This window comes from Salvelinus fontinalis, chromosome 7 (assembly GCF_029448725.1).
Source record: "Salvelinus fontinalis isolate EN_2023a chromosome 7, ASM2944872v1, whole genome shotgun sequence".
NCBI lineage: Eukaryota > Metazoa > Chordata > Actinopteri > Salmoniformes > Salmonidae > Salvelinus > Salvelinus fontinalis.
The window spans coordinates 41,168,181-41,196,073 of record NC_074671.1 but is presented as its reverse complement, the minus strand read 5'-3'; the positions used below and the strand labels follow the sequence as shown (position 1 = coordinate 41,196,073).

The following is a 27,893-nucleotide window of genomic DNA, read 5'->3' as shown; positions in this document are numbered from 1 at the left end:
GAGTGCTTTCCGAGGACCCAAACAGCGAGCCCATATGTCTTTGTGGGAGACCAGGCATTCCCTCTGAGGTTAAACCTGATGCGACCATATCCAGGTACGATACGCTATATGTGACTATGCATATGATGTGAAAATTATACTAATATAGACATTGTAATTATATGCCTCACATAAAAGGTATCTGGCATCCCAGTAAAAGGATTGGGGCCTCTGCATAGGCTACACAGTGGTTACAGTACACATGTGATAACCTTCATGTTCCTGTTTAATAAGAAATCAGTCAGTCAAAGGTTTTTGTGAAGACCTGCATGGCCCTCCACAACTACCTTTGCACCACAGACACTGACAACACAGAGTCATCAACACGGTACATCCACCCCACATTTGTTGACCACTCCACACCCACTGGGGACCTGAATCCAGGAGAGTGGAGACAGCTGGTACAAGGGGACACCAGCTTCCTGGACCCAAGAAACATATCGGCAGACAGGGCAAACAGAGTTGCTATAGACGTGCGCAACAACCTCATGGACTACTTCCTCACACCAGCTGGTCAAGTGGGGGGGGGGGTGCAACTCAATATTTGGCAGGTGTCCTTAATGTTTTGTACACTCAGTGTACAGTATTTCAATTGACTGATTTCCTTAAATGAACTGTATCTCCGGAAAATCATTGAAATTGTTACATGTTGCGTTTATATTTTTGCTTAGTGTAAATAAATATATATAAAAACATGCAACCCCCCCAGTAAATTACCCACCACAATAATGTGTCAAATCAAATTAAATGTTATTGGTCACATACACATGGTTTGCAGATGTTAATGAGAGTGCAGCGAAATGCTTGTGATTCCAGTTCCGACAGTGCAGTAATATCTAACAAGTAATCTAACAATTCCCCAACAACTACCTAATACACACAAATCTAAAGGGTTGAATGATATGGATGAGCGATGGCGGTGCAGCATATAGATGGTTGTGAGGCATATTGATGGCAGTAGATGGTATACAATACAGTATATACATTTGATATGAGTAATGTAAGATATGTAAACATTATTAAAGTGGCATTATTTAATGTGGCATTGTTTAAAGTGACTAGTGATCCATTTATTAAAGTGTCCAGTGATTGTAGGCAGCAGCCTCTCTGAGTGTAGGCAGCCTCTCTCAATGTAGGCAGCAGCCTCTCTGAGTTAGTGATTGCTGTTTAGCAGTCTGATGGCCTTGAGATAGAAGCTGTTTTTCAGTCTTTCGGTCCCAGCTTTGATGCACCTGTACTGACCTTGCCTTCTGGATGGTAGCGGTATGAACAGGTAGTGGCTCGGGTGGTTGTTGTCCTTGATGATCTTTTTGGCCTTCCTGTGACATCGGATTCTGTAGGTGGTGTCATGGAGGGCAGGTAGTTTGCCCCCGGTGATGCGTTGTGCAGAATGCACCACCTTCTGGAGAGCCTTGCGGTTGAGGGCTGTCACGACTTCTGCCGAAGTCGTTGCCTCTCCTTGTTCGGGCGGTGTTCGGCGGTCGACGTCACCGGTCTTCTAGCCATCATCGATCCATTTTTCATTTTCCATTGCTTTTGTCTTGTCTTCCCCACACCTGTTTTCAATCCCATCCATTACCTCTTGTGTATTTAACCCTCTGTTTCCCCTCATGTCTTTGTCAGGGATTGTTTTATGTCAACTGTTGTTTATTGATGTATAGGTGTGCGACGGGTCCCCGTACCCATGTTGATTTTTTACGTATGTACATTGTTCGTGTTTGGAGCATTGTTAAATGGACATTTATTAAAAGTCTCCATTACACTCAGTTTAACTCTCCTGCGCCTGACTTCCCTACCACCTATACACACGGCACTGACAAGGGCAGTGCAGTTGCCGTACCTATTGTGCATCTTTAAAATTTGTCAGGGTTTTGGTTGACAAGCCAAATTTCTTCAGCCTCCTGAGGTTGAAGAGGCGCTATAGCACCTTCTTCACCACACTGTCTGTGGGCACTTTTCCAGGGCGTTGGGGAGAGGGGCCGAGAAGGTGAGATACCAGGCCGGGTGGAGAGATGATGAACCAAGGGGCGATTAACTACCTGTAGATGGGCCCTCTGGTCTCAGCTCTGTCTATGGGCTGTCCAAAACATCACCCCCCTCCAACACCTACAAGCAGATGGTGAATATATTAGAATACCTTGTAAGCAAATTTTACTCAAAAGAACTGATTTCATCAACATCTCAATCTAATTAGCACACACAAAGCACCGTTTCTGTTTTTCAGATGTTAAGGATTATGATAACAACAAAGACACTGAACATTTCCTACTCACAATTTCTCCCATCCAGAAAATAGCTGATTTCACATGTCTGCTTAGCATAAGATCACAAACACACTGTACAAGAGTACATACCGTATCTGGCATATTGGTGTCTGTCTGACGATGTTTCATGTAAACACAAAGTCAATCCAGTTGTCAGATACACACCGGCAGCAGCCCCACTCCTCGTCTTCATCACCCTTTTCAGATTGGCACATATCGGTCTCAAATCTTTCTCCATGTTTCTTTGCGATCAGTATAGGTGTTCAAATTTCATGATGTCTCCCTTCAGCTGTTGTCTTTTGTGTGCTTGTCTGAATGCAACCACATTGAAGGGTTGTAGAGGTTAGCGTATCGTCTCACCAGCTCGCACAGATGCTCCTCAAAACTGGACAGAGACATAATTGCGCGTGGCAAGTATCAAAATATAACCACAAAAAAGGAAGCTTGCAAGTAGGAGCAGCGTGCGAAGTAGTACCACGTCCATCTCTTCTGTGTTTACGTATACCACCGGAAAATATGTGATGTAGACACAGGGGCAGGACCTCCGTTGCAAAACTCACTCAATACTGTCCCTCAGCCTTCACAGGGAATGATTTGTCAGGTCTCCATTTCGAGATACATTTTTTTTTTACAAGGTGGAATGTCATTTTTCATCACAAAAGAGGCATGTGATGAAAAACGACATTCCAACAATAACTTTAACCTTAACCCTTATCCTAACCCTAAACTTAACCCTTACCCTAACCCTTATTCTAAACCTAACCCTAACCTTAGCAAGCAGTTGCTTATCAACAGATACTGTAGCTTGTTGATAGTATGACCATCTATAGCGCATCTACAGATTGAAAATCCGGACTATCCAAACAAATTGTGACTAATCCGGTTGCCAGGGAACTCAGTCAGCTGACCAGGAACAGTCAGTCACAGGCTCTACCTGCTGGTGGTAACAGACCCTCATTCCTGCTTTAGTTGGTTATAGGAGGGCAGGTTGAGAAGGTCTCTGTAAACTCCTGTCCTCCACAACTCATAGCTGGACCTTTCCTGAACGGACAAGCCTTCCTTGGACTTCCACAACCGTGTGCTAGTGTGTCACTGAACATGTAAGTGGACTTTGTTAGCGTTCATGTGTATATTTAATCTGTCTGTATGTTATAAGCTCCATATTACTATGTAACTGCATGCTTATGCATGCCTTATTGATGTTAGTAGGTTGGTTTTTCATGCCTGTGTACAAGCCCTATTACGAATTGTGTTTATCTGGCCCTTTTTGCATAGTTCATGTGTATTTTACATGTTCAGGCCATGAGGTACGGTGACGTCATCATGTCCAGGTTCACTTCCTGCCACATCCAAAATGGCTGCTTGCTACCGCAAACCATTAGCCCTGCTAACTGTACTGTGCATGGGGTTTACATAGATCTCCATGTTGGCCTATAGCTTGAGGTCTACTAGCCCAGGCCTACTAGCCTAGTGTGCTAGCTTCTTAGACAGCCGTTACACATGATGCAGTTCATGCCGCATGCCATGCCCCTGACGAGGCACACACGCTGGCAAGAAGTGGAGGACCGGGACCTCCGGAGACTCCAGCACATGACAGCGTATCACGGAAGCTGTTATGATGGAAATGTTTGTCAGAGTCGTGTGTATAGGTGGCAGGGAAGGCAGGAGAGTCAAACGGAGTTTAAATGGAGTCTTTTAATATATGTCCACTTAACATGCTCCAAACACGAAAATGTACATATATAAAAATAAACATGGGTACGAGGACCCGTCGCGCACCTATACAGCAAGAAACAATACTGACATAAAACAATCTCTGACAAAGACATGAGGCGAAACAGAGGGTTAAATACACAAGAGGTAATGGATGGGATTGAAAACAGGTGTGTGGGAAGACAAGACAAAACCAATGGAAAAATTAAAAATGGATCGATGATGGCTAGAAGACCGGTGACGTCGACCGCCGAGCACAGCCCGAACAAGGAGAGGCAACGACTTCGGCAGAAGTCGTGACAATGTCAATATTTTTGCTTTTTTTATAACTCATTTCTGTGTCCTATTCATGTGATGTTCTATATACCAATTTCTGTGTTCATGCAAGTATCTGACCATACAAATCCTCACTATCAGTAGCTGGAATTTGGCAGTACGCCCAGACCTTGTTTTGATGCTTCTACACCTGCATTTTAGCTGTTTGGGGTTTTAGGCTGGGTCTCTGTACAGCACTTTGAGATATTAGCTGATGTACGAAGGGCTATATAAAATAAACTTGATTGAAACTTGATTGATTGATCTCCGTTACAAGTCTCAGCTTAGAGAAAAGAAGCCTTGTGAGATATTGGTCTGTCACATGTTATGAACCAGTATTGGTCTGTTACATGAATGAAACAAAATGGTCATGATTAATTAATTATGGTAAATCATGCAAATATAACTTGTCTGTGTATAGCTGTATATCAGACAACTGCTGGGACTGGCCAGGCAGAGCTTCTGACAGACATTCACTAAGGTGCATTAAGTTTGTTGGAATCTCTCCAGCGTGCTGACAAATAAAGGATGATGCATTTAAGATTGACTTCGAGTGTCCCTGTGTAAGAATTTCTACGACACTGTCATCGAGAAACTGCGGGCGGTAGCTGCGAGGGGCACACAGTACACCAGGACCAACCCAAGGCACTTCATGGGCAGAGAGAACTCACAGCGCCGGTCCTGAGTTCTGCCCCTGTCCAACAGCCACTAGCGCCACAACCTCCGTCTGACTATTGGCAGCACCCCAATGCACTTAAAGCCCAGGGCACTGAGCCCAGCGCAGGCCAGCAGCCTCAAATTCCTTGGGTGCCACTGCCACCGGTTCAGCCGCCACTCAATCATGTTCAGTCACCACCGGCCCGCCAGCCAGTTCTGCCCCCACCTGGACTCCAACATGTCCGACGGTCACTAGTGCTACAGGAGGTGCTCCAGCCAGTGTCCTCGCCAGCTCCTCAGCCCAGACTGCCACCAGGACTCCAGCATGTCAAGTGGTCTCCAGTGCCACAGCAGGTGCTCCAGCTAGTGCCCCCAACGGTTCCCAAGCCAACTACTCAGCCTGTGAAACGGTCACCATCGTAACCTGAGCAGGTCCAGCAGCCGGCTCCGCTCCAACATGCACCCCAGCTGGTGACAACACAAGCAGCACCTGAGCCAGACGAACCATTGCCAGTGCTGCAGCCTGACCTGCGACCGCCAGCTCACCAGCCGGCACGTGTCTCTCTTGGTCATCCTGCTGGCACCATATCCTACACCGTCTGCTGCCCTTGCAGACCTGCTCGGCCTGGATTTGAGGCCCAAGACGAGGCTCCCAGTCGGCGTCCCATTGAGCACCAGAGCCTCCAGCACCATGTCCTCTGGACCTGCATTCAGCCGACCTGACCCATTCTGGTCCCAGTGTCCACTACCATCCTGGAGGATCAGTCCAGACCCTTTTTCAAAGACCCATGACCGCTCTGGGCTCATTCCTTTCTTCCTCTGGATGGAAGAAAAACATGAGTGGAAGAAAAGAGAAAATACCTTATATTCCTTATATAGTGCACTACATAGGGAATAGGGTGCTATTTGGGATGCAGTTAGGGTGCTATTTGGGACGCAAATAGATCCATCAGCACTTTGTAGCTTAGTTCCCTGATTAGAAACACAATACCTGGATGGAGACCTGGAAGCGTATGCAGTAGGCACGGCAACATCTTCCCTTGGTACTGCTGTCATAATCTATTGTAATACTAGATATCCACACAGAGCATAGCCCCTCAACAAACATCCGGAAAGAGGAATGGGGGAATGAGAGGAGAGAATAGGTCAAAACAGTATGGGGGGAAAAGCTGGGAAAGCTATCAACCCCCAGAATCCAATTAAGACAGTTATGGAAAAATGGAGACGTATAAACTGAAATAAAAAACGCTCTATTTCCAGAAAACAAGTTTATTTCATCTGTCTGCAGGTTCACTACTGGAGGACGAGCAGCCAAAATATAAGACCATTGTGCGTTCCAAATGGCACCATATTCTCTATTTGGTACACTACTTTTAACCAGTGCCTATTGGGGCCATTTGGGATGCAGACATGGGGTTTAAGAATGACTAAGATTACTTGGTTTTTCCCTGGGTTTCCATCCAAAATTGGGTAGCTAGATACACTTTACTGTACAGGGTTGGAACTATATATGTATTTTAAATCCATGTCCAACATCTTGGCCGAGTAGGTAGAGGCCAAGCAGACCGACAGACGTGTGTGAATGTTCTCTAGACAGTGGGGACATTACTAGGTAATGTCCAGTCATTGCATTACATTGGTTTGTTTGTGACTCTGAGCGGTGAGAGAAGAAAAGAGAGAGGATGTGTCCCAAATGGAACCCTATTCACTATACAGTGCACAGGTCCTGGTCAAAAGTAGTGCACTATAAAGGGGATGTGATGCCATTTGGGATGTAGCCTTTGGTATCTCCCTGGACGTTAGGTTTGTTGTCTAGCATCCCTGCTGTCTGAGTGGGCCGGCTGATTGATGAGACAAACAGGAAAGCGTTCCGGCTCTGTGTTCTTGGCACTCCCAGCCCCCAACTCACTAGCTGTGCTGAGAGACCCCAGACACACACACACACACACACACACACACACACACACACACACACACACACCAGAGAGACCTCAGGTCAGCTCTGCGTAAGTGCAGCGGAGGATGACTGCTAGATTGAGTTGTGCGCTAGTATGCTTTTTTTTCTTCTTCAAACCGACGCTTTAGGCAGCGTTTTCTGTGCAGACTAGACATTCCTGAGTCCTAAAGAGCTCTGGGATAAGACGGAGGGGAAAAACAAATAGCGCTCGACACTAACCCATGTCTCCCAGCCAAGGGACTTAAGCACAATTCCACTGTATAAGCCTGTAACACTTGGGTAGGAGTACCACTTTCCACATGCTGCTGACTGCTGTAGCAAGGCCATGGAAAGTAAAGTAGCCCCAGAGTGTGTTTCTGTTTCCCCCAGATAACACTGTAATGAGTTCACAACGGTGGACTCCACTGCTCTCAGAATATATTTCAAACATCACAGAAGGCATAATAGGCTTTTTTAATCATCAAATTAAAACGTTTAACTCTCTCTCTCTGCCTACAGCCGGCTTGCTAGCCTGGTTAGACCAGACTGAATGCAGACTGAACATGGTGAGCACAGTTTGCTTTAACCAGGCTACCTGCCTTCTCTTTCTCAACAGGAAACAAAATAACCCATAAAGCTGAGGGAGAGGAACGGGGTGGGCGGTGGGGGGGTAGAAGTTTGAAGCAGGTTACTGTAGATAAAACAAAAATCTCCTCCACCTGTTAAAGATTCCTTGTTCCCCTTAGAGCTATATGTTTTTCATCGCCAACACAGTTACCTTCCTTGTGGTCAGACCATAGACCAGGTACGTGCATGCTGCGGCAGGCCTGACCCCTGGGGGTTGTAGGGATTTGATGTTTGATAAAAGGGGTCTCCCAGGGACGGCCTCAGAGGCCAACTACGATTCCCATAATGCCTTTCACAGATGCCTGTAACAGGTTTCCATGGAGTGACAGGGAGTGTGATGGGACTGGGTTTGAAGGCCACACACCTGCCTGTCCTGTCTGTCTGTCTGGACAGGACCTATCGCCATACACGCCACACACCGGGAGAGCCCAGAGTCCTGTTTGAACCCAGCCAGTGGGGGAAGAAGGGAATACAGGGGAAAAGGTTTTACTTTTATGGAGGCGTCGTTGCTACAATGTTGGCCCATATTGTTACCGCTCTTCTTCTTTTGACTACATGTCAATCCATCCACGCTCGTCCTTGGTTCTCTTATCCTTTTGCCCATCCTTCATTCTCAACTCACAATAGACAGACATAAAAAAACATATACTGTAGAGAACATGCGGGTAATTGAGTGATTCATTTAACAAGGAAGAATGAATCATAGGGTATTTGTGTAGAACTTAGTCGTTTGTCTTTGGCCTTGATGTTGTTGGTGGAGTGATTGTGGCAGACAGTTTGGAATCTGGAAAGCCTTTTCCACATCGACCCGTAGTGCCATCCTTCTCTGGAGAGACAGTGCGAAAACTGTAGTGTCTCTGAAATAGACTTGAACAGACTATGCACTGTAATTGGGACCATCACATAATGAGACTGAGAAGAGGCACTCCTTAGTGCTTCCCACATTCTGTGCCCACAACCAGCGCTGCAGTGTTGCAGTGATAAACCGCTCTCTGTGTGTGCGTGCATCGAGCGTGTGTGTTTCTAAGTGTGTGTATTTCTGCATGTTTGTGCGCACGCATGCGGCACAGTCATACACCGCATATATGCGGCTAGGGCCTGAGGCCGAGGTTGGGCGTAATGGTAATGCTCTCTTAATCTAGCACTGCCAGGGAGAGTTCATTCACCAGTTGTCTTCTCCATTAGTCTTCATACTGAGGGCTTGTTCTGCTGGCAAGGATGGCATGGTGGCTGCATCCCAAATGGCACCTTAGTCCCTATGAAGTGCAGTACTTTTGACCAGGGCCAACGGGCTTTAGTCAAAGTAGTGCACTAAAATAGGGAATAGGGAGCCAGTTGTGATACGCATATTGCAGCGCATCTTCTACTGCAGTAGAGACTCCAGGCTCAGATGGGAGCCGTCTTTTTTTGTACACTTAATATGAATAGTTAGGAAATCGGAGAGGAGAGGTAAGTGGGAGAGACAGTGGGAAAGATGGACGCAGAGATTGAACCATGGTCTTCCAGTATGTGATGAGAGCCGGAAGTCTGGAACCAACAAGACCCTGAACACTATCTGCATTGACCCTTTTTGCACTAACTCTCTTGCACTGACACACTGGACCCTGAACACACTCTCACACATCCTTACACTGACACCCCAACACGCAGACACAATACATACGCCCACTCACATAACATGCCCACACATAACAAGCACACACATGCATACTGATGCCACACACACTTAAACACACACACACGTTCACACTTACCAGATACACCGCTGCTACTGTCTATTATCTATCATGTTGCCTAGTCAGTTTACCCCTACCTATATGTACAGTACAAAGCAACCTCAATTACCTACAGTGGTTGCTCAATTTAAGGTTTTGAGATTATGATGCGGGATTTAGAGGTCATTTGTGGTTTAGTACAATACCGTGCATCACCACTTCATCGCTCCAGACCAATGCAAGGGGGAGTTAGAGCATTGATTATGCTTTTGGGTCCCAAGGTGCTACTGTGTCTCTAACTGACAATGAATGGGCAACATAAACCAAATAATTGTACACAACTTCAAAATTGAATTTTGATGAACTGAATGATCAGCATGAAGGTGATTTGAATTTAGAACAATAGTTTAAGAATTGCTATTCCTCTGTCCAGCACGCGCACACCCTGAAAAATACACTTGTTTTGTTTTTTCTACTCGTCAGTACTACTTACTAAAACTGTTGTTACACTAAGGTTTTTATTAAAAAAGAAGCAAAAATGTTAAATTATATTCCATGATATTCTTAAGATATATGTGTTAACTGCATATAAGCAAGTGATGTCTGCTAAATAATCAAGATGATGGTGCAGTCATATAGCCTCGGCACCTACATAAAGCTGAGTGACTCAGTCATTCATGGCTTTGGATCAAAATAAATGAGTACCAACATTCTTTCTGATAGTCTTTAATAAAGAAGTGTTTTGGTTATCCTGACCTGGACACCATGTATTATAATATCCCATTATGGGCTATTAGCAGGACAATAGACTCTTGCCAACACCTCTCTGTATTTTGCTACTTTGTGCAAGGCAATTGATCAGCATTAAAAACTTTGTGGATGTGGCCTCCCGAGTTTAAGACACTGCAAGGGTCTAAGACACTGCATCGCAGTGTAAACTGCATTCCTACAGATGCTGGTCCGATACCCGTGCCGGCCGTGACCAGGAGAACCATGAGGTGATGGTGGGCTTTTGGTTTCTCTCCCTCTAAAAACAGAAATAAATAATTCTAAATAACAAACTGGCTTTATTTACAAATTAGTAAAAATGTCTCACCCCCTTTTCTCTCTCACTTTAGGTTATTTGAAATAGCGTTATTAAATTATTATTTATATTTTAGAATTATATAAAAGTCCCTTAGATATTCTCACAGATCAGATTTGCCCTAACCAAAAATGCCCCTTTTAGAATCATCCAATCCTCTAAATCAAATTATTGGCTGAGAGTCACATCATTTAGTTTTTTTCCCGATATACTGTTGGCCTACCGTAGGCGACATAAGTCTGACTAGAGTTGAGTAATGTGCTGTTAAAAGTGGTGTACGTCTTATTTATTTAAAAAGCATATTAAAGTTAGATGCAATAGGATTTGAAGCAATAGCCTACCTGCTGTGGTCAACTATTTCAGCACCGGTTCACGCTGCTCTGAGACAAGCATGGGGACTGGTCTTGGTAAATGAATTATTTTATTTTCACCGAATCTCGGTTTGGGAATTGGTTAGACTACAATTAGGTTGTGGAAGTTAGGCTCTTAGTACTGTAGCCTACTCCCGACCGTCACGCTGTACAGCAGCCATATTTTCCGTTCCTTCCTCACTGAAACCCTGAGGGTTTCGTTTTTTGATATTCTTGGAATAGAAACACCATAATATTAAACAAATTAAGCTAAATTTCTAAAAATCAATTTATGTTCTTACAAAAAAAAGGTTTTAAATTCTCTAGTACAGCCAATATTGAAGGCTATCAAATGCTTCTCAAAGATGCCTCTGGTGGTCAAACTAGCACTAACTAGCATTAATGGTAACAACGGGAAACTGTTGAGCATGAAAACCCCAGTAGCATTGCAGTTCTTGACACACTCAAACCAGTGTGCCTGGCACCTATTATCATACCCTTTTCAAAGGCACTTAAATATGTTGTCTTTCCCATTCACCCTCTGAATGGTACATATTCACAATGTCTCAAGGATTAAAAGTCTTCTCCCCTTCATCTACACTGATTTAAGTTGATTTAACAAGTGACATCAATATATGGATCATAGCTTTAACCTGGATTCACCTGGTCAGTCTATGTCATGGAAAGAGCAGGTTTTCTTAATATTTTGTAATGTTGTTTATGTTATTTTTGTTATTGTGTTTTTTTTATGTTATTGTGTTATTTTTGTACATGTTATTTTTACTCTTTATTTTTATTCGTTATTCACTGTGTAATTATTCCTCGTGTCTTTCTGTTTTTTTAATTTTATTTTTATGTTATCTTTAGCTCTGCATTGTTGGAAAAGGACCCGTGAGTAAGCATTTCACTGTCTATACCCTTTGTCTACGAAGCATGTGACAAATAAAATTTGATTTGAATATTATCATTCCACCCCAGGCTTTGCACGAGACAGGCCTAGGCCAGGTCCCACAATTTAACACACACACACACACACACACACACACACACACACACACACACACACACACACACACACACACACACACACACACACACACACACACACACACACACACACACACACACACACACACACACGCACACAAAAGCCAGGTAATACAACAGGTGGTTTTGCCATGATGGCTTCCCTGCCTGCACATCTCCTCCCTCCTCTCCTTTAGTCTGATTTTGCGAAAATGGCTGTAATTTCAATTCCTTTTGTGTTGTCATCTCAATGTTCGCCTACACATGACGTCTGGAATACGCGACCTCTGTATTGTTCTCAAGGTTCTCCTTTTACTTTTAACAGAAGAAATCTACAGATGTGTTTGTGTGTTGCCTTGATTTCTTTTACTCTCAAGAAGCATCTGTTATTTTTTACCTACATTAATCTTCTCTTGTTATTTTTTGTATATATATATATATATATTTTTTTTTTACAGTTTTGCACCATTTATTTTACAGACAGCAGCAGGATGTTAGCATCAGAACAGTGGGCAGTTTAGTATTCACTGTTTGTAAAGGCCCCCAGGTGCTTTCTTTGCATACATGCTGAATTTCCTACGCCACGGCTGTCAGATATTATTGCCCTGGAACAGGAGCACACTGGCAACTTCCAGGCAATTGTGTGTGTAGTGGCAGCGTGTGTCTTTTACTGTTTACACTGTGGCTCGATATGCTCCTTGTCATTTTTCTGTTGGGGTTTCTCTCTGGAAAGGGAGGGTTTACTGTGTGTGTGTGTCACATCCTGACCATAGTTCTTATGTGTTTTGCTTGTTTAGTGTTGGTCAGGACGTGAGCTGGGTGGGAATTCTATGTTGTGTGTCTAGTTTGTCTGTTTCTGTGTCCAGCCTAATATGGTTCTCAATCAGAGACAGCTGTCAATCGTTGTCCCTGATTGAGAATCATATATAGGTGGCTTGTTTTGTGTTGGGGATTGTGGGTGGTTGTTTCCTGTCTCTGTGTTTGTGGTCTGCACCAGATAGGACTGTGACGGTTAGTTTGTTTTGTCATTTTGTATAGTGTCTTGTTTTGTGTGAATTAAATCATGGAAAATTACCACGCTGCACATTGGTCCTCAGATCCTTCTCTCCTCTCCTCGTCTGAGGAGGAGGACGACTTAGACTGCCGTTACAGTGTGTGTGTGTGCGTGCGTGCTTGTGTTCACTGTAGTAGGGGGCCACCGGCAATTACCCAGACACAGTCAAGTGCGCTCCATTAAAACGTGTGTATGTGTACAGTATGTGTGTCCTGAGCAGGGAAAATGTCTCTGTATCCGAGCTCTTTGTCACATGATGTGGATACAACACAGTGCCATTACATCTAGGGGAGAAGGTCAAGGTGCAGGGTCAGGTGAACAATGAGTTAAAAAAAACTGGCTTTTTAACTCTCACACCATCATAATAAGGTCCAGTGTTGCCATGCATATTGAACATTCCTGCTCTACCAGCATACCTTCTATTCGCCCTAGCTAGTGGAAACGCTATTTTTACTGTCAAGACTGTACCAAAACAGTCACATGCACGCACACAAACTCACACACTTCTCATGACCAAGATAGCTGGGGGCCGGTCCAGACCAAGAAGGTTGAGTCATTAGTTTCTTTATATCTGGATTGAATGCATTTCCAGCCTTCTCTCTCTGGTCTCATCTAATTCTGTCTCCATGGCAGCATGTGTATGTGTGCACGTACGTTCGTACATATGTCCGTGTGTGTGTGTGTGTGTGTGTGTGTGTGTGTGTGTGTGTGTGTGTGTGTGTGTGTGTGTGTGTGTGTATGTATGTATGTGTGCCTGTCTATGTCTACACGCGTGCGTTTTCAAACCTTGGATTTATTTATCCTTGGCCACGAATAGAGTAGAGGAGATGGGGGTTAGTTATTTTCTGTTATTTGGATGGAGCTGTCTAGAAGGGTTTAAGTGATTTTGAAGGGCCCGGGATTACGGAGGGCCCTTCAACTACAGCAACAGAGATGTGTATTGACTGGCTGCAGCTGAGACTGGTAATGAAACGGCGTGCACCTGCCTCCCTGAAGGAAAACAAAGAGATTCCCTCTGACAGAGCCAATGAAACGCAGGCGCCTTCTGGGCGCCGAAAGGCCCCCTAATCGAATGGAACAACTTGTGCTAATCAGACCACAGTATTAGACCGATCCACTTGGGAGGGGGAAAGGGGGTAGTTTTGGATCTGATTGAACCCGCTCTGGAGTCTGTTTCTGTCCCAAATGATACCCTATTCCCTATATAGTGCACTACTTTTGACCAGGGACAACCTTAGCTGATATTATCAACCCAGCAATGGCTTAATAATAGTATTGTGGGTATTGCTATGATATTAACGATTGAGGATGATGATGGCATTGTGCGTGGCTTGCTGTTACAGTAATGTAGCTAGCAGCAGTGCATCTTTTCCACTGTGTGGCAAGCTGATGGCTAATTATGTCTGGCCGGGGTTCGGTTAGGGCAGTGGGGGTTTTAATGAGAAGGATACACCGCAGGAGAAATGGCACTGATAACATAGTCTTAAATCACAAAGTGCTGTCCTGCCCATAGTGGAAAAAAGTCTGCCCTGAATGTTAGCTGTAACACAATACCTAGACTCTAGGGTACACACACACACACACACACACACACACACACACATGCAGAATTGTGCTTTAGCACAGCGTTTGACTTACGGCGTGTTTTATTTGTAACACAGTGTAGGTCCTTCTCTATCCCTTATTTTTTTTTTTAAGTTCTCATTTGCAACTGCGACCTGGCCAAGATAAAGCATAGCAGTGTGAACAGACAACAACACAGAGTTACACATGGAGTAAACAATAAACAAGTCAATAACATGGTAGAAAAAAAAGAGAATCTATACACAATGTGTGCAAAAGGCATGAGGTAGGAAATAAATCGAATAATTACAATTTAGCAGTGACTGTTTAGTGACTGTTTGGAAAAGAACAAGAAGCTCAAAAGAATTTAGCTAGACGGTCTCTCTCTTTTGGGGCACATTTGCACAGTGCTCGTCCGACACGCGCATCGCGGTTTCTCTATGTTTTGGAAAGTATTAAAGGTTTGGATCATTTATTTTTCCTTTTCTTCTTTTCTCTTCAGTCCATAATTTTCCTGCTGTCTTAGTCTTACTGGGTCATCTTGCATCATATAGCTGGGTTCATTAGTCACTGTTTAAAAGAAAGAGAAAGAGAGAGAGAGACCTACTGCCATGTGCAGAAACGTGATATTAGGTGTCCTATGTTTGGGGATTTTGGCTTAATCAGCATCTGTCAGAAATATGAAGATGCGCTCTTCAAATTCGGGATATATTTATTTTTGTTTGATACTGCCGTACTGTAGAGCATTCAAACCAGACCTTTTGTCATGTCTGATCGATGCATGTCCGTGGAATGCCACCACTGCAAAGACTTCCTTACACACACACACACGCACGCACGCACGCACGCACGCACGCACGCACGCACGCACGCACGCACGCACGCACGCACGCACGCACGCACACACACACACACACACACACACACACACACACACACACACACACACACACACACACACACACACATACATACTGTTCACATACACACACATACATACATACATACGTACATACATACATACATACATGCATACATACATACATACATACATACATACATACATACATACATACATACATACATACATACATACATACATACATACATACATACCATCTACCCAAAATAGTCTGAGAAGACCTAGCCTAGCAGTTGTGTCAACTGTACAAGCATGAACCCACTGGCAGTAAATTCACAAAGCAGCAGTGAATTACATGGAAACCCAGTTCTCCCTCCCTCCTTTAAATTTTTGTTCTCTTTTATTTATATTTTTTGTGTAATACTTTTACCCCTTTTTTCCCCAATTTCGTGACATCCACTTGGTAGTTAGTCATTTCCCATCACTGCAACCTCCGTACGGACTCGGGAGAGGTCGAAGGTCGAGGGCCATGCGTCCCCTGAAACACGAACCTGCCAAGCCGCACTGCTTCTTGACACGCTGACCACTTAACCCGGAAGCCAGCCGCACCAGTGTGTCGGAGGAAACACCGTACAACTGCCAACCAAAGTCAGCATGCATGCGCCTGGCCCGCCACAAGGAGTCGCTAGAGCGCGATGAGACAAGGATATCCCTGCCAGCCAAACCCTCCCCTAACCCGGACGACGCTTGGTCAATTGTGCGCCGCCTCATGGGTCTCCCGGTCACCTGCTGCGACACAGCCTGTGATCAAACCAAGGTCTATAGTGATGTCTCAAGCACTGCGATGCAGTGCCTTAGACCACTGCACCACTCGGGAGTAGTTTTCTATTTGACCTCTAGACTGGAGGAGGAAGAGGTCAATGTACTTAAAACGCACCAGACAGGTTCAAAAGGCTCAGCTGAATCACATCTCTCTGTGTCCCAAATCTCTCTGTGTCTCTGTGCACCCTATTCCCTATATAGTGCACTACTTTTGACCCGGGCCTATAGGGGATAGGGTGCCATTTTGGCTGCTTCCTCTGACATGAGAGAAGTTACATCAGAGGTACATGGCATAAACTGAGAGGAGAAATGGATAGGAATGTGGCAATAATGTTTTTATGGGTCTTTGAGAATATGACATAAAAGCTTTAGACCACACTATGTATGATCCTTATATGAGCTGCACAGATAGCTATGTACGTGCGAGAAGAGGATTGAAATGCGTTGCATGTCGTTTGGGGGAAACGTTAATAAGTGCTTGAGTGATAGGGCTGTGTCCCTAATGGAACCATATCCCCTATATTGTGCACTACTTTTGACCAGAGCCCTATGGGCCTTGGTCAAAGTTGTGCACTACATATGGAATAGGGTGCCATTTGGTGCGCAGACTTGATCCAGAGAAACTGTTTGGCTTAGTGTTCAGTACTCTCACCTACAGCACAGATATGACTCTCAATATGTTACATCTGTCGTACATAAAACCAGAAATGCACTGTTTCCAAGATAATAATAATAAAAACTGTTCATCTGTATCTGCAGGCATTTTATACAGACGGCACAAATACAGTGCCTTCAGAAAATATTCATACCCCTTGACTTAGTCCAGTTTGAATTCAAAATTGATTAAATAAATACAATCTACACACAATACCCCATAATGACAAAGTCAAAACATGTTTTTAGAAATGTTTGCAAAGGTATTGAAAATAAAATACAAAATATTATATTTACATAATTATTCACACCCCTGAGTCAATACTTTCTAGAAGCGTTTTTGGCCGCGATTACAGCTGTGACTCTTTCTGGGTAAGTCTCTAAGAGCTTTCCACACTTGGATTGTGCAACATTTGGCCAATATTGCTTTCAAAATTCTTCAAGCTCTGTCAAATTGGTTGTTGATCATTGCTAGACAACCATTTTCAGGTCTTGCCATAGATGTTCAAGTATATTTAAGTCAAAACTGTGACTTGGACACTGAGGAACATTCACTCCCCAGTCCTTAACGATTACAAGCATAACCATAACATGATGCAGCCACCACTATGCTTGAAAATGTGGAGAGTGGCACTCAGTAATGTGTTGTATTGGATTTACCCCAAACATAACACTTTGTATTCACGACAAAAAGTGAATTACTTTACCACATTTTTTGCAGTATTACTTTAATGCCTTGTTGCAAACAGGATGTATGTTTTGGAATATATTAATATATTATAATGTACCCAAAAATCTCAATTTAATCCATTTTTAATTCCGGCTTTAACACAACAAATTGTGAAAAAGGTCAAAGGGTGTGAATACTGTCTGAGGGCACTGGTACATACTGTACACACACAGCCTCCTTTCTTCCCCTTACTGACTGACTAAACTTTCTCTTTCTCACTCCCCCCTCCATCTCTCCCTGATTTGTAGCTGGTTTTCGCCGGAGCTTCCGGCTCAGCAGGCGAGACAAGAAGACCAACAAATCCATGTATGAGTGTAAGAAGAGTGAGCAGTACGACATGGCTGACGTGACCACCTACGAGGAGGTGACTCCCCACCGCAGGCAGAGTGGGGCCAAGCACAGGCTTGTGGTCCTCGTCGGTGAGTCACACACACACACACACACACACACACACACACACACACACACACACACACACACACACACACACACACACACACACACACACACACACACACACACACACACACACACACACACACACACACACAGTCACACACACACACACACAGGCAATGGCAGAGTGGAGCCAAGTAACTGACTACTGCCACCATGGGGGGCTGGTGGTCCTGCTGTAGTCGGTGAGTAACTGACTACTGCCATCATGGGGGACTGGGAGCAGGGGGGCTGGTGGTCCTGCTGTAGTCGGTGAGTAACTGACTACTGCCACCATGGGGGACTGGGAGCAGGGGGGCTGGTGGTCCTGCTGTAGTCGGTGAGTAACTGACTACTGCCACCATGGGGGACTGGGAGCAGGGGGACTGGTGGTCCTGCTGTAGTCGGTGAGTAACTGACTACTGCCACCATGGGGGACTGGGAGCAGGGGGACTGGTGGTCCTGCTGTAGTTGGTGAGTAACTGACTACTGCCACCATGGGACGGACACCTGGGGACTGCTAGGCTGTTGGAATTGGAAAGGCAAAAGCCATTGTTTAAGTCTAAAACTGGTTTCCCCAGAAAGAGAGAGAGAGAGAGCTTGAGAAAGAGAGTGAAAGAAAGGCTGTTTTTTTTCCTTTTATTTTGAAAAATATTGCAGATTGTAGGTTCCATCAATTGAATTGTCAGCATCATTTCTAATCCCCCTTATTTATTTATTTTTCTCTTTACCCCCCACCCTACCATCCCTACCCTGATTGGAGTAAACTAACGGATAACAATACTTCTACTGCTACTTACAGCTATTATCTCTCACATCTATGGTACCTGTAGTTAAATCATTATTTTCCTAATTTCCTCTTTCTTCAAGTGCTGGATTTTCACCCACAGTGGCCAATCCAACATTTGTTCTGATTTAACACCCATCCTCTGATGTCCACAGATCAACCCATCTTTCCCAGTATAATGCCATTCTGATGTTAACTCCAACCCTCTGATGTCCACAGATCAACCCATCTTTCCCAGTATTAATGCCATTCTGATGTTAACTCCAACCCTCTGATGTCTACAGGTTAACCCATTTTTCCCAGTATACTGCCATTTAGCTCTTTATTTTTGCAATTCATGCAAGCCGCCTTCACTTTCAAATCCCTGGAGGAATCTACAGGGCTGGCAGGCTGGGGATTCAGTCCTATTTGGTGCTTTTCATTTACAGCACCTTGCTCTGACTCTCAATGTTCGTTTTCTCTCTTTTTTTAGACTAGAGAATTGTTAACACTTGCCTTTAAGGCTGGTATTACAAAGTCCTCCAGAAGGCTTTGTAAAGTGCCAAAATCTTGAAATTAATCTGGCCGCATTTTTTTTTATTGTTTCTTTTGTAGCTTTGAGTAAAGCTTTGTGCCAACGACTGGTGGAACAATAACGTTAAGCCCAGGTGCAACAGAATTAAGACTTAAAACCTGAATAGAAGAATTGGAACTATTATTGCAAATGACACAAATAATGAATGTGTACCTCACACATCGCTTTTTCTTCTCAAGGTTAGATATCCCACTGATCGGTGCAGCTGGATATGAATCATTCTTCTTTCTGACGATTTTCTTTTTTAAGCGCTTATTAACAGAAGAAACAGAGAGGCTTGTGTTGAAGCAAGGCTGTTTTAGCATGATTGACCAGGCCTTGGTGTAGTGAAACGCAGTGGTGTGGACTTCATCATAGGGTGTTGCTAATTAGCTAGCCCATTTTCTTGCCAGGCAGCATGTCCAGGTTGTGGAGCACAGTGGAAGCCGCCACAGCCTCTCTCTCCTCTGTAACACTAATGTCAATATGTTCAATTCACTTCTGTAAACTGGACCACAACCTGTGGACAATTTCACACCTAACGAAGCAAAGATCTGATTTATGTTTCCCCTCCTTTATGTTTTCCTTTCTTTTTTCTCCCTGAAGTTGGCCCACTTTTTCTTATAAGGAACCCATATGAGGAACTCTATTTTTCTCTCCCTTCCTCAATCTATCTCGATTTTAAACGCCAGGCACCTAGTTATGGGGGGAAAGTAAAGTCGGTGTGTAGGTCCTCTAAACACGACCATGCAGTCTTCTGTGCTGAGCTTGCCTTGGCCCCATCCTCATTCCTCTTTCCATCTCCACTGACACACACCCACACTCCACCCACACGCCCACACCCGCATTCTTCTCATTGTTTTCCTATTGGAAGGAAGGTCCCTGGAGAATCCAACATTCATCGAGCTATTTATTCGTCAATGTGGACGTAAAGTCAAAAATAAGCGCTAACGAACAACGCAGACCCTATACTCTCCCTACTCTTATTAGAATGGATGTCGGTAACCGAGAGATTGCTATTACAAAGGACGAATCAAGATACTTATCTGTGGGGCCAATAAAAATATATTTCACACACACACAGTTCACTGAAAACCACTGATGTTTTCTCAAATGAAATCTGAATATTTATCAGAGCCAATTGATCTGTTTACCTCTACATTCTTCCCTGTTTTACTGTAAACGCTAAGGTCAATTTAGTTTCACTAGAATCTGATAGTCTTACAGTAAGTGGAAAAATGTAATACATTGAATGAGATTTAATACATTTGTGGCCTTATGACATTGTTCAGCATATAGTTGTCGTCCTAGGCTTATTGGGCTGAAGAGAGCAGGGTAGGCATTGGGAGACTGAGGATACTCTAGCCCTGCCTGCTCTGTCTGGCTGGGTGGTGGGAGGCAGTGGAGGTTGGATAGCCCTCACACCGTCCACATCGCCCCTCCACTTCCCCTCAGGTCTAACTCTATGTGATATGCTCTGCGTTTGGCCTGGAAGTTATTAAGACTTCAGATATTAAAGGCTGTTTCTCTAATGAGGGCAGTAATGCAGGCTGACACTTTTACTGGCACTGCAACCTGCCTGCCTTTAGCAGAGTAGAGGAGGGCAGGAGCACCGACCCACCACGTTCCCTCCTTCCCGATGGCTTGGGGAGAGAGAGGGGGGAGACGCAATACAACACAACTCAACACACTATAACAATCAAGTATAATCCAGAAACAATTGCAAAGAAATATGCTTTTTTATTGGGGTTTTTCTATTGTATAAGGTTGCCATTGTATTGGAGATTGTTAAAAGCAAACAATGCACAATAGAGCAGTCTCTTTATTTCTGCTAGTTCTGACAATAAGCACCAGACCAGAGACCACAGTGTAGTGTAGGCCTCACAGGCAGCGTACTGAATTGGCAGAAGATAGCACAAATGGAATCCACCACAGGCCTTAATGGCCGTCCGTGGCATTCTGAAGAATGTCCTCCGCCGTACATCAGATGTAGAGATAGTGAGAGGTCTGTCCCAAACAGCACCCTGTTCCCTATAGGCCCTGGTCAAAAGTAGTGCACTATTAAGGGTATAGGGTGCCATTTGGGACTCAGGCAGAAAGCGCATGGAGAGGGAGCGATGTAGAAGGTGAGAATGGTGTAATGAGAGCTGTAGAAGTGTAAGGGAGCGTGAGCCGTTTGTCATCCCACAGTGAGGTTCTCGTAGTGGGACCTGATACCGCCTGGAAGAGGGGCCAACAACCACCGCTGCTCAGCTCTACTCCGCTCTACTTCAGACAAACAACCGTGTTTGAACTGAAAAACTCTGATCTCTGGGGCTGTGTACCAAATGGCTCCCTATTCCCTTTATAGTAAACTACCCTATTGGCCCTGGTCAAAAATTATTGCACTATAAAGGGAATTGACTGACATTTGGGAAGCAGACCTAGACTGGGGGGTAGTAGCATGCAGCCTGCTTCTCTGTCTTACCACTGTTCTGAGATACGGGTCATAAAAGGCCTGTATTAGTACGCTCCAGCGCCTTTAACACCTACAACAATATGCCAGATCTCCGCCGCCACACACACACACACACGTCCTTCTTTAAACAGCACAGTCACACACACACACACACATCCTTCTTTAAACAGCACAGTCACATTCCTTGTGGTCTCTCAAAACAAATTAAAAAAGTTAACTCCGTTTCCTCGTCTTAATAAATCTACGTGGCGAGGAGTGGCAAGACCCCTTTTGGACTTTTTCACTAAAAACTCTCCTGAAAGATTGATTGCTGTCTTCATGCGGCCATGTGCTGTTTATGTGAGATGGCGACTGCACTTTGCTAGAGCCCGGCGGCCCGCGCTATTGGTCGATTTCTCCTTTTTATTTTTCTTACACAGGGAACAGGATGAATGTGCTGAGGAAACAGCTTTTATCACTTACAGGGACCATGTGACGGAGGACATGTGGCCGAGCGGTAAACTAGGGTTGTGTCTCAAATGGTACTCTATTGTCTATGTAGTGCACTACTTTTGACCAGGGCTCATAGGGAATAGGATGCCATTTGGGAAGTAGCCTAGGACTAGGGAGTGTTACGAGTGTAATTGTCTGTCTGTATCAGGCCTGTAGGTGTGCGTTGCGTGGCCTGAAGTGGCTCTCTGTCTCTTTCTCACACACACACACACACACACACACACACTGGCTCTAAAAGGCAGCCTGTTTGCACCTGTTTATCAGAGCAGCTTAAAACCTCTCTGGATGGACGGACGGACGGACGGGTGGGGGGGGGGGGGGGGGTGAAGTGTAGGTGAACACACCAGATAGGACAGAGACAAACAGACAAGGGACATAGGATCCTCACTCTGATGTCTAACAGTACAGCGCTTGTGTTAAACTTCAGCTTATAACCCCATCTCCCTCTTTTTTCTCTCTCGCTCTCTTTTTCCACCTCATCCACATCAGTGAGTGAACTCAATGTCCATTTGTTTTAGATGGCAGCCTGCTAAACACATTTGCCTGCGAAAATGAATTTCCAATAGTGCCTGATGCGTTCGTGGTGCCTGCCCAGAACGACAACCATGTCAGGAATTCCGTCCAGGATCAACCCTGCCTTTGTGCCTTTCTACAGGTAGACTGTAGAGAGCAGCTGTGGAGCTAGTTGCCGTGGTAACGCTTCTAGAACCAGGGGCATGGAACCTTGTACTTCCGGAGTTGATTGTTGTCCACACTATTTGAAGACATGTATATGGAGTCTGTTTGAATTAGCCTCATATATCAGCTTAGCCATTCCTGCTGAAGTCATCTAGTATATATTTTCAGGAGGGTGTAGAGGGAGACAGGGGGAAGAGAGAGAGGGTGAGATGTCAGAGGTGGGACCGCAAGGCTCTGGAGCCGCAGACAAATCAATATTGCATTACCCCCCTTCTCTCTCTCTCTTTCGCTCTCCCGCTCTCTCTCTCCCTCTTTACATCTCTCCATCCCTATCCCTATCTCCCTCTCTCGCTCTATCCCTCCCTCTCCATCCCTCCATCCCTCTCTCCCTCTTCCCTACTGCTCTCCTCCCCTTCCTCCCTCCCTCCCTCTCTCCAGTAGATGTGATGGAAAACCCAGCTGCCCACTGGGACGGGTCCTTGTTGATTTTTCAGGCTGTTCAGGGAAACACAACAAAGTGCTCTCTTGGCAGGCCCCTTTGGTGCTGCAATCCTCTCTCTCCCTCGCTCCTCTCCTCCTTTTCTCCTCCTGTCACTACACCCCAGTCATATCTACAGTAGTGAGAGCACAGAGGTCTCGGTCAGTGAGTTTCACAATCTGGCCCCAAACCGTGGACCGAGGTGTGTGTGTGTATGTGTGTGGGTCTGCCTACAGTAGGTCTGTAAACACCAGCACACAAACGGTCGGTGCTGAAACTTGGCCTGAGCTCCATTTATCAGTGTCTGTCATTGGCGTATGGGACGGAAAACATTCCGCTACGCTGCGTCCTGTCCTGGACCTGGCCTCCACACTGCCTCGCTCCTCCGGCCCGGCCTCTCGCAAGCCCACCTTTATTATGAGGAGGCAGTGATGACTGCATGACTGATGTTGTTTTAATAATGCTAGACTCCCTTTCTCTTCCTCCCTCCTTCTCTCCCTCTCTCCCTCCCTCTCTCTGTCTCTCTCTGTCTCTGTCTCTCTCTGCCTCTCTCTCTCTTGCTCACTCTTTCTCTTTGTCTCTCTCCAGGTCCCGCGGGGGTCGGTCTAAATGAGCTGAAGAGGAAGCTGCTGATCTCTGACCCCCAACACTTCAGCGTCACCGTGCCACGTAAGTCTAACCGCTTGTGACCCGTAGTTACAGTTAGACACTCACACACACACGCATACACACGTATTTCCACCCGCCGCTGACCCAGACTGGTGGAGGTGTGTGTGCGTGGGTCCACCTGCCGCTGACCCGTAGACTAGAACATCTCTGCCAGACCAGTGTGTGTGTGTTGGGGGGGGGGGGGGCTCTGGTCTGGTTATGGAGACAAGTTGCTCTTAGTGCATCCCAAATGACACCCTGTTCACTATGTAGTGCACTACTTTTTACCAGGGCAGATGAAGCTGTATACAAAATATTTTTCCATGACGGACTGACCAAGTGAATAAAACATATTTTACCTGTTAAGTTGACTGAGAAAACGTTCTCATTTACAGCAATGACTTGGTGAATAGTTACTGAGATGAATGAGCCAATTGGAAGCTGGGGATGATTAGGTGGTCATGATGGTATGATTGGGAATTTGTCCAGGACACCGGGATTAACACCCCTACTCTTACGGTAAGTGCCATGGGATCTTTGTTGACCACAAAGAGTCAGGATATCCGTTTAACGTCCCATCCGAAAGACAGCATCCTACACAGGGCAATGTCCCTAATCACTTCCCGGGGCATTGGGATAAATAAAAAAATTGACCAGAGAATAGATTGCCTCGTACTGGCCTCCAACACCACTTCCAGCAGCATCCAGGGACCAACCCTGCTTAGCTTCAGAGGCAATCCAGCAGTGGGATGCAGAGTGGTATGCTGCTGGCCAAACACTATGAACCCTTATTGATGTCACCTGTTGAATCCACTTGTATCAGTGTAGATGAAGGGGAGGAGACAGGTTAAAGAAAGATGTGTCAGCCTTGAGACAAGTGTGACATGGATTGTGTATATGTGCCATTCAGAGGGTGAATGGGGAATACAAAATATTTAAGTGCCAGTTGCACCGGTTTAAGTGTGTCAAGAACTGCAACGCCGCCAGGTTTTTTATGCTCAACTGTTTCCCATGTGTATCAAGAATGGTCCACCACCAAAAGGACATCCAGCTAACTTGACACAACTGTTGGAGTCAACATAGCTTTCGACACCTTGTATTCCATGCCCCAACTAATTGAAGCTGTTCTGAGGGCAAAAGGGGGTGCAATCAATATTAGGAAGGTGTTCCTAATGATTTGTACACTCAGTGTATAGGGAATAGGGTGCCATTTTGGACGGACACTCCCACAGTGAGCTGAACCCTCATACACAATGACTGGTAGTGTACACTGAACGCAGTGTGCCAGATTAGATTCTAAACTGAGGCCAAATGTCCCCTGTGATTTTTAAACTGGTAAGAACTCGGACAATCACCCTGGATGAAGGGGTTTTAGCGTTCTGGTGCCAATTAGGTTTTCGCCTTCGTGGTTGTTAAGGGTGAAGGTCCATAGACCCATGCACGGAGGCACACACACTCACGCACAGACACACTCATACACACTGAGGTGTCTGGGGGTGACTAATGCCAAGGCGTTGCTCTCAGGCTGGGGGACTGTGCGTCTCAAGGCCCCAGGCCTCCAGACAGACACACACACTCTCTCTCTCTCTCACACACACACACTCACACACACTGCGCTGTCTGTGGGTGACTAACTAACGCCAAGGCGTTTCTCTCAGGCTGGGGGACTGTGCGTCTCAAGGCCCCAGTCCTCCAGACAGCCACATACACTCTCTCTCACACACACACACTCTCGCTCACACACACACTCTCCGACCCAGGCGAGTGGAGTGGTTCTCCTCCTGACTGTGTAATTGTCTGTTTTTCGCAGCCCGTATGACAAGCAGAGAGTGATGGAGGAAACAGTGCTTTATTTTCTACCTCCTGAAGAAATGCCATTCCACTGCCTCATGTTTTGGCACCACTACTGTACTCCCTTCCCCTTTCTCTATCCTCTCCCTCCCCACTCTCCACCTCCAACTCTCTCTCCCCGACCATGCTCCCTTACCCTCTATCCCCCTCTCCCTCCATCTATCCCCCTCCCTCCATCTATAAGAATAAAATGACAGCTTGCCATAATTCTGGACACCATCCAGCACTATAATGCTTGTGACTTTGACTCACACCGCTGCCAACGCTGAGTTTTTAACTTTTTCTAGGTTTTTTTTCAGCATGGAGGAGCAAAAAACTATTTATGAGCCCACAAGCCCTAACCAAGGCCAACATGTTAGAACAAATGAATTGGTTTGATTTATGCAGTTAAGCTGAGTAATTGCATATTTACTGCAGGCTAGCTGGCAAATGTGCGAGGAGGAGAGGAAAAAGGGAAACTGTTGATATTAATTGCCATAATTGTAACATGCAGCGTGGCATAATGGATGTGTCCCATTCTACGTCTGACACTTGAAATGTCACTGGTATTAAAATCCCATCACAGTCACTCTTTTCTCCATAATTCCTGCTGTTAATTGTTCACAAATGTGACCCATGGTTGTATGTCTAATAGGCCCCAGACATAGTCTAACCCCTTATAGATGATGACATATAGTGTACTAGACCTCTGTGTTTCATTGAGAGGGAAAGGGTCTCGGAAAGTATCTATTTTCCCCCTTTTTATTTGATCACTGCCAACGTACAGACTACAGATGGATATATTTAACACTTGCCGCTACCCCCTTTTGTTAATAAAAAACCCGACGTATTTCTGAAGTGAAGGCTTTTTCTTCCCTCCCTGTGTATGTCAAATGTAAACCAGCCAGTCAGAAACACTAAAATGATTGCAATAAGCCATTAGGATAGGGGTTAAACATTTTGATTTGAGGCCAGAATCACTGACAGATATTTTCCATGATTGGGGAATGAAATTCATTTCAGATTCCTTTGTTGCACCGTAAATATTTCCTATGCCACTGAGCAGATGGTAAATAATATGGATTCATTTTGTCTATATGTACTGAAAACAATGGCGTAGTGGAAGCCCCTGCAGCCCACGCAAGGTAGGGGGGCCCACGAGCTCTGGGGGCCCATGAGCCCGTCATCTCACACCAATGTCTATATTTGATTATTTCTTTTAATAAATCATTTTGACAGTAACCCTCTTAATTTCCATGTAGCAAGTAAAGTGTTTGTATTGTCCAATCGACACTAAACAAAGATATAAAAGTAACATGCAACAATTTCAAAGGTTATACTGAGTTCAGTTCATATAAGGAAATCTGTCAATCTAAATAAAATCATTAGACCCAAATATATGGATTTCACATGACTGGGAATACAGATATGTATATGTTGGTCATAAATATATATTTTTTAAAGTAGGGGCGTGGATCAGAAAACCAGTCAGTATCTGGTGTGATCACCTCATGCCTTATGCTTCGCGGCACATTTCCTTCGCATAGAGTTGATCAGGCTGTTGATTGTGGCCTGTCTTCAATGGCTGTGCGAAGTGGCTGGATATTGGCGGGAACTGGAACACGATGTCGTGCACGTCAATCTAGAGCATCCCAAACATGCTCAATGGGTGACATGTCTGGTGACCAGAGGTGGGACCAAGTCATTGCACTCAAGTCCCAAGTCAAGACAGGCAAGTCTCAAGTCCTAATCTTTGGGTTTCGAGTTTTAAACAAGTCATAATGTGCTCTTCACCAAATGTAATACCATTTCATATTTTTAACAAGAGTAATAGTTTGTATATTACATTTACGCAAATCATGAATGCTTTTAAAAATATCTATATATTTATTACTTTCCAAATAAATGTTATATTTCGATGAAAATACATGGGTAGCCACGAGAAAGACCCCCCAATAGTGATTGACTATCGAGGATCGCTATGGGGCGCAATCGGGCAACGTAGACTTGTACACAATCGCCCAACCTTGTTTTAGGAACATCAGGCAGGATTTAGGCTACCAACTGCCTAGCCATTTGTAGCTCAATCTTGGGTGCAATGATCACGTTCCCGCACAGACTGA

At 44.9% G+C, this 27,893-nt stretch overlaps 1 protein-coding gene across 1 annotated transcript in view; it reads left to right on the top strand.

Moving 5' to 3' along the window:
* The window catches only part of LOC129859478 (MAGUK p55 subfamily member 7-like), a 277,723-nt gene that overhangs the window by 213,617 nt on the left and 36,213 nt on the right, over positions 1 to 27,893 (top strand). The window contains exons 13-14 of the mRNA XM_055929316.1: positions 17,660 to 17,830; positions 23,881 to 23,961. Of these exons, the coding sequence (XP_055785291.1) occupies positions 17,660 to 17,830; positions 23,881 to 23,961 (252 nt within the window). The remainder of the gene's footprint in view (positions 1 to 17,659; positions 17,831 to 23,880; positions 23,962 to 27,893) is intronic.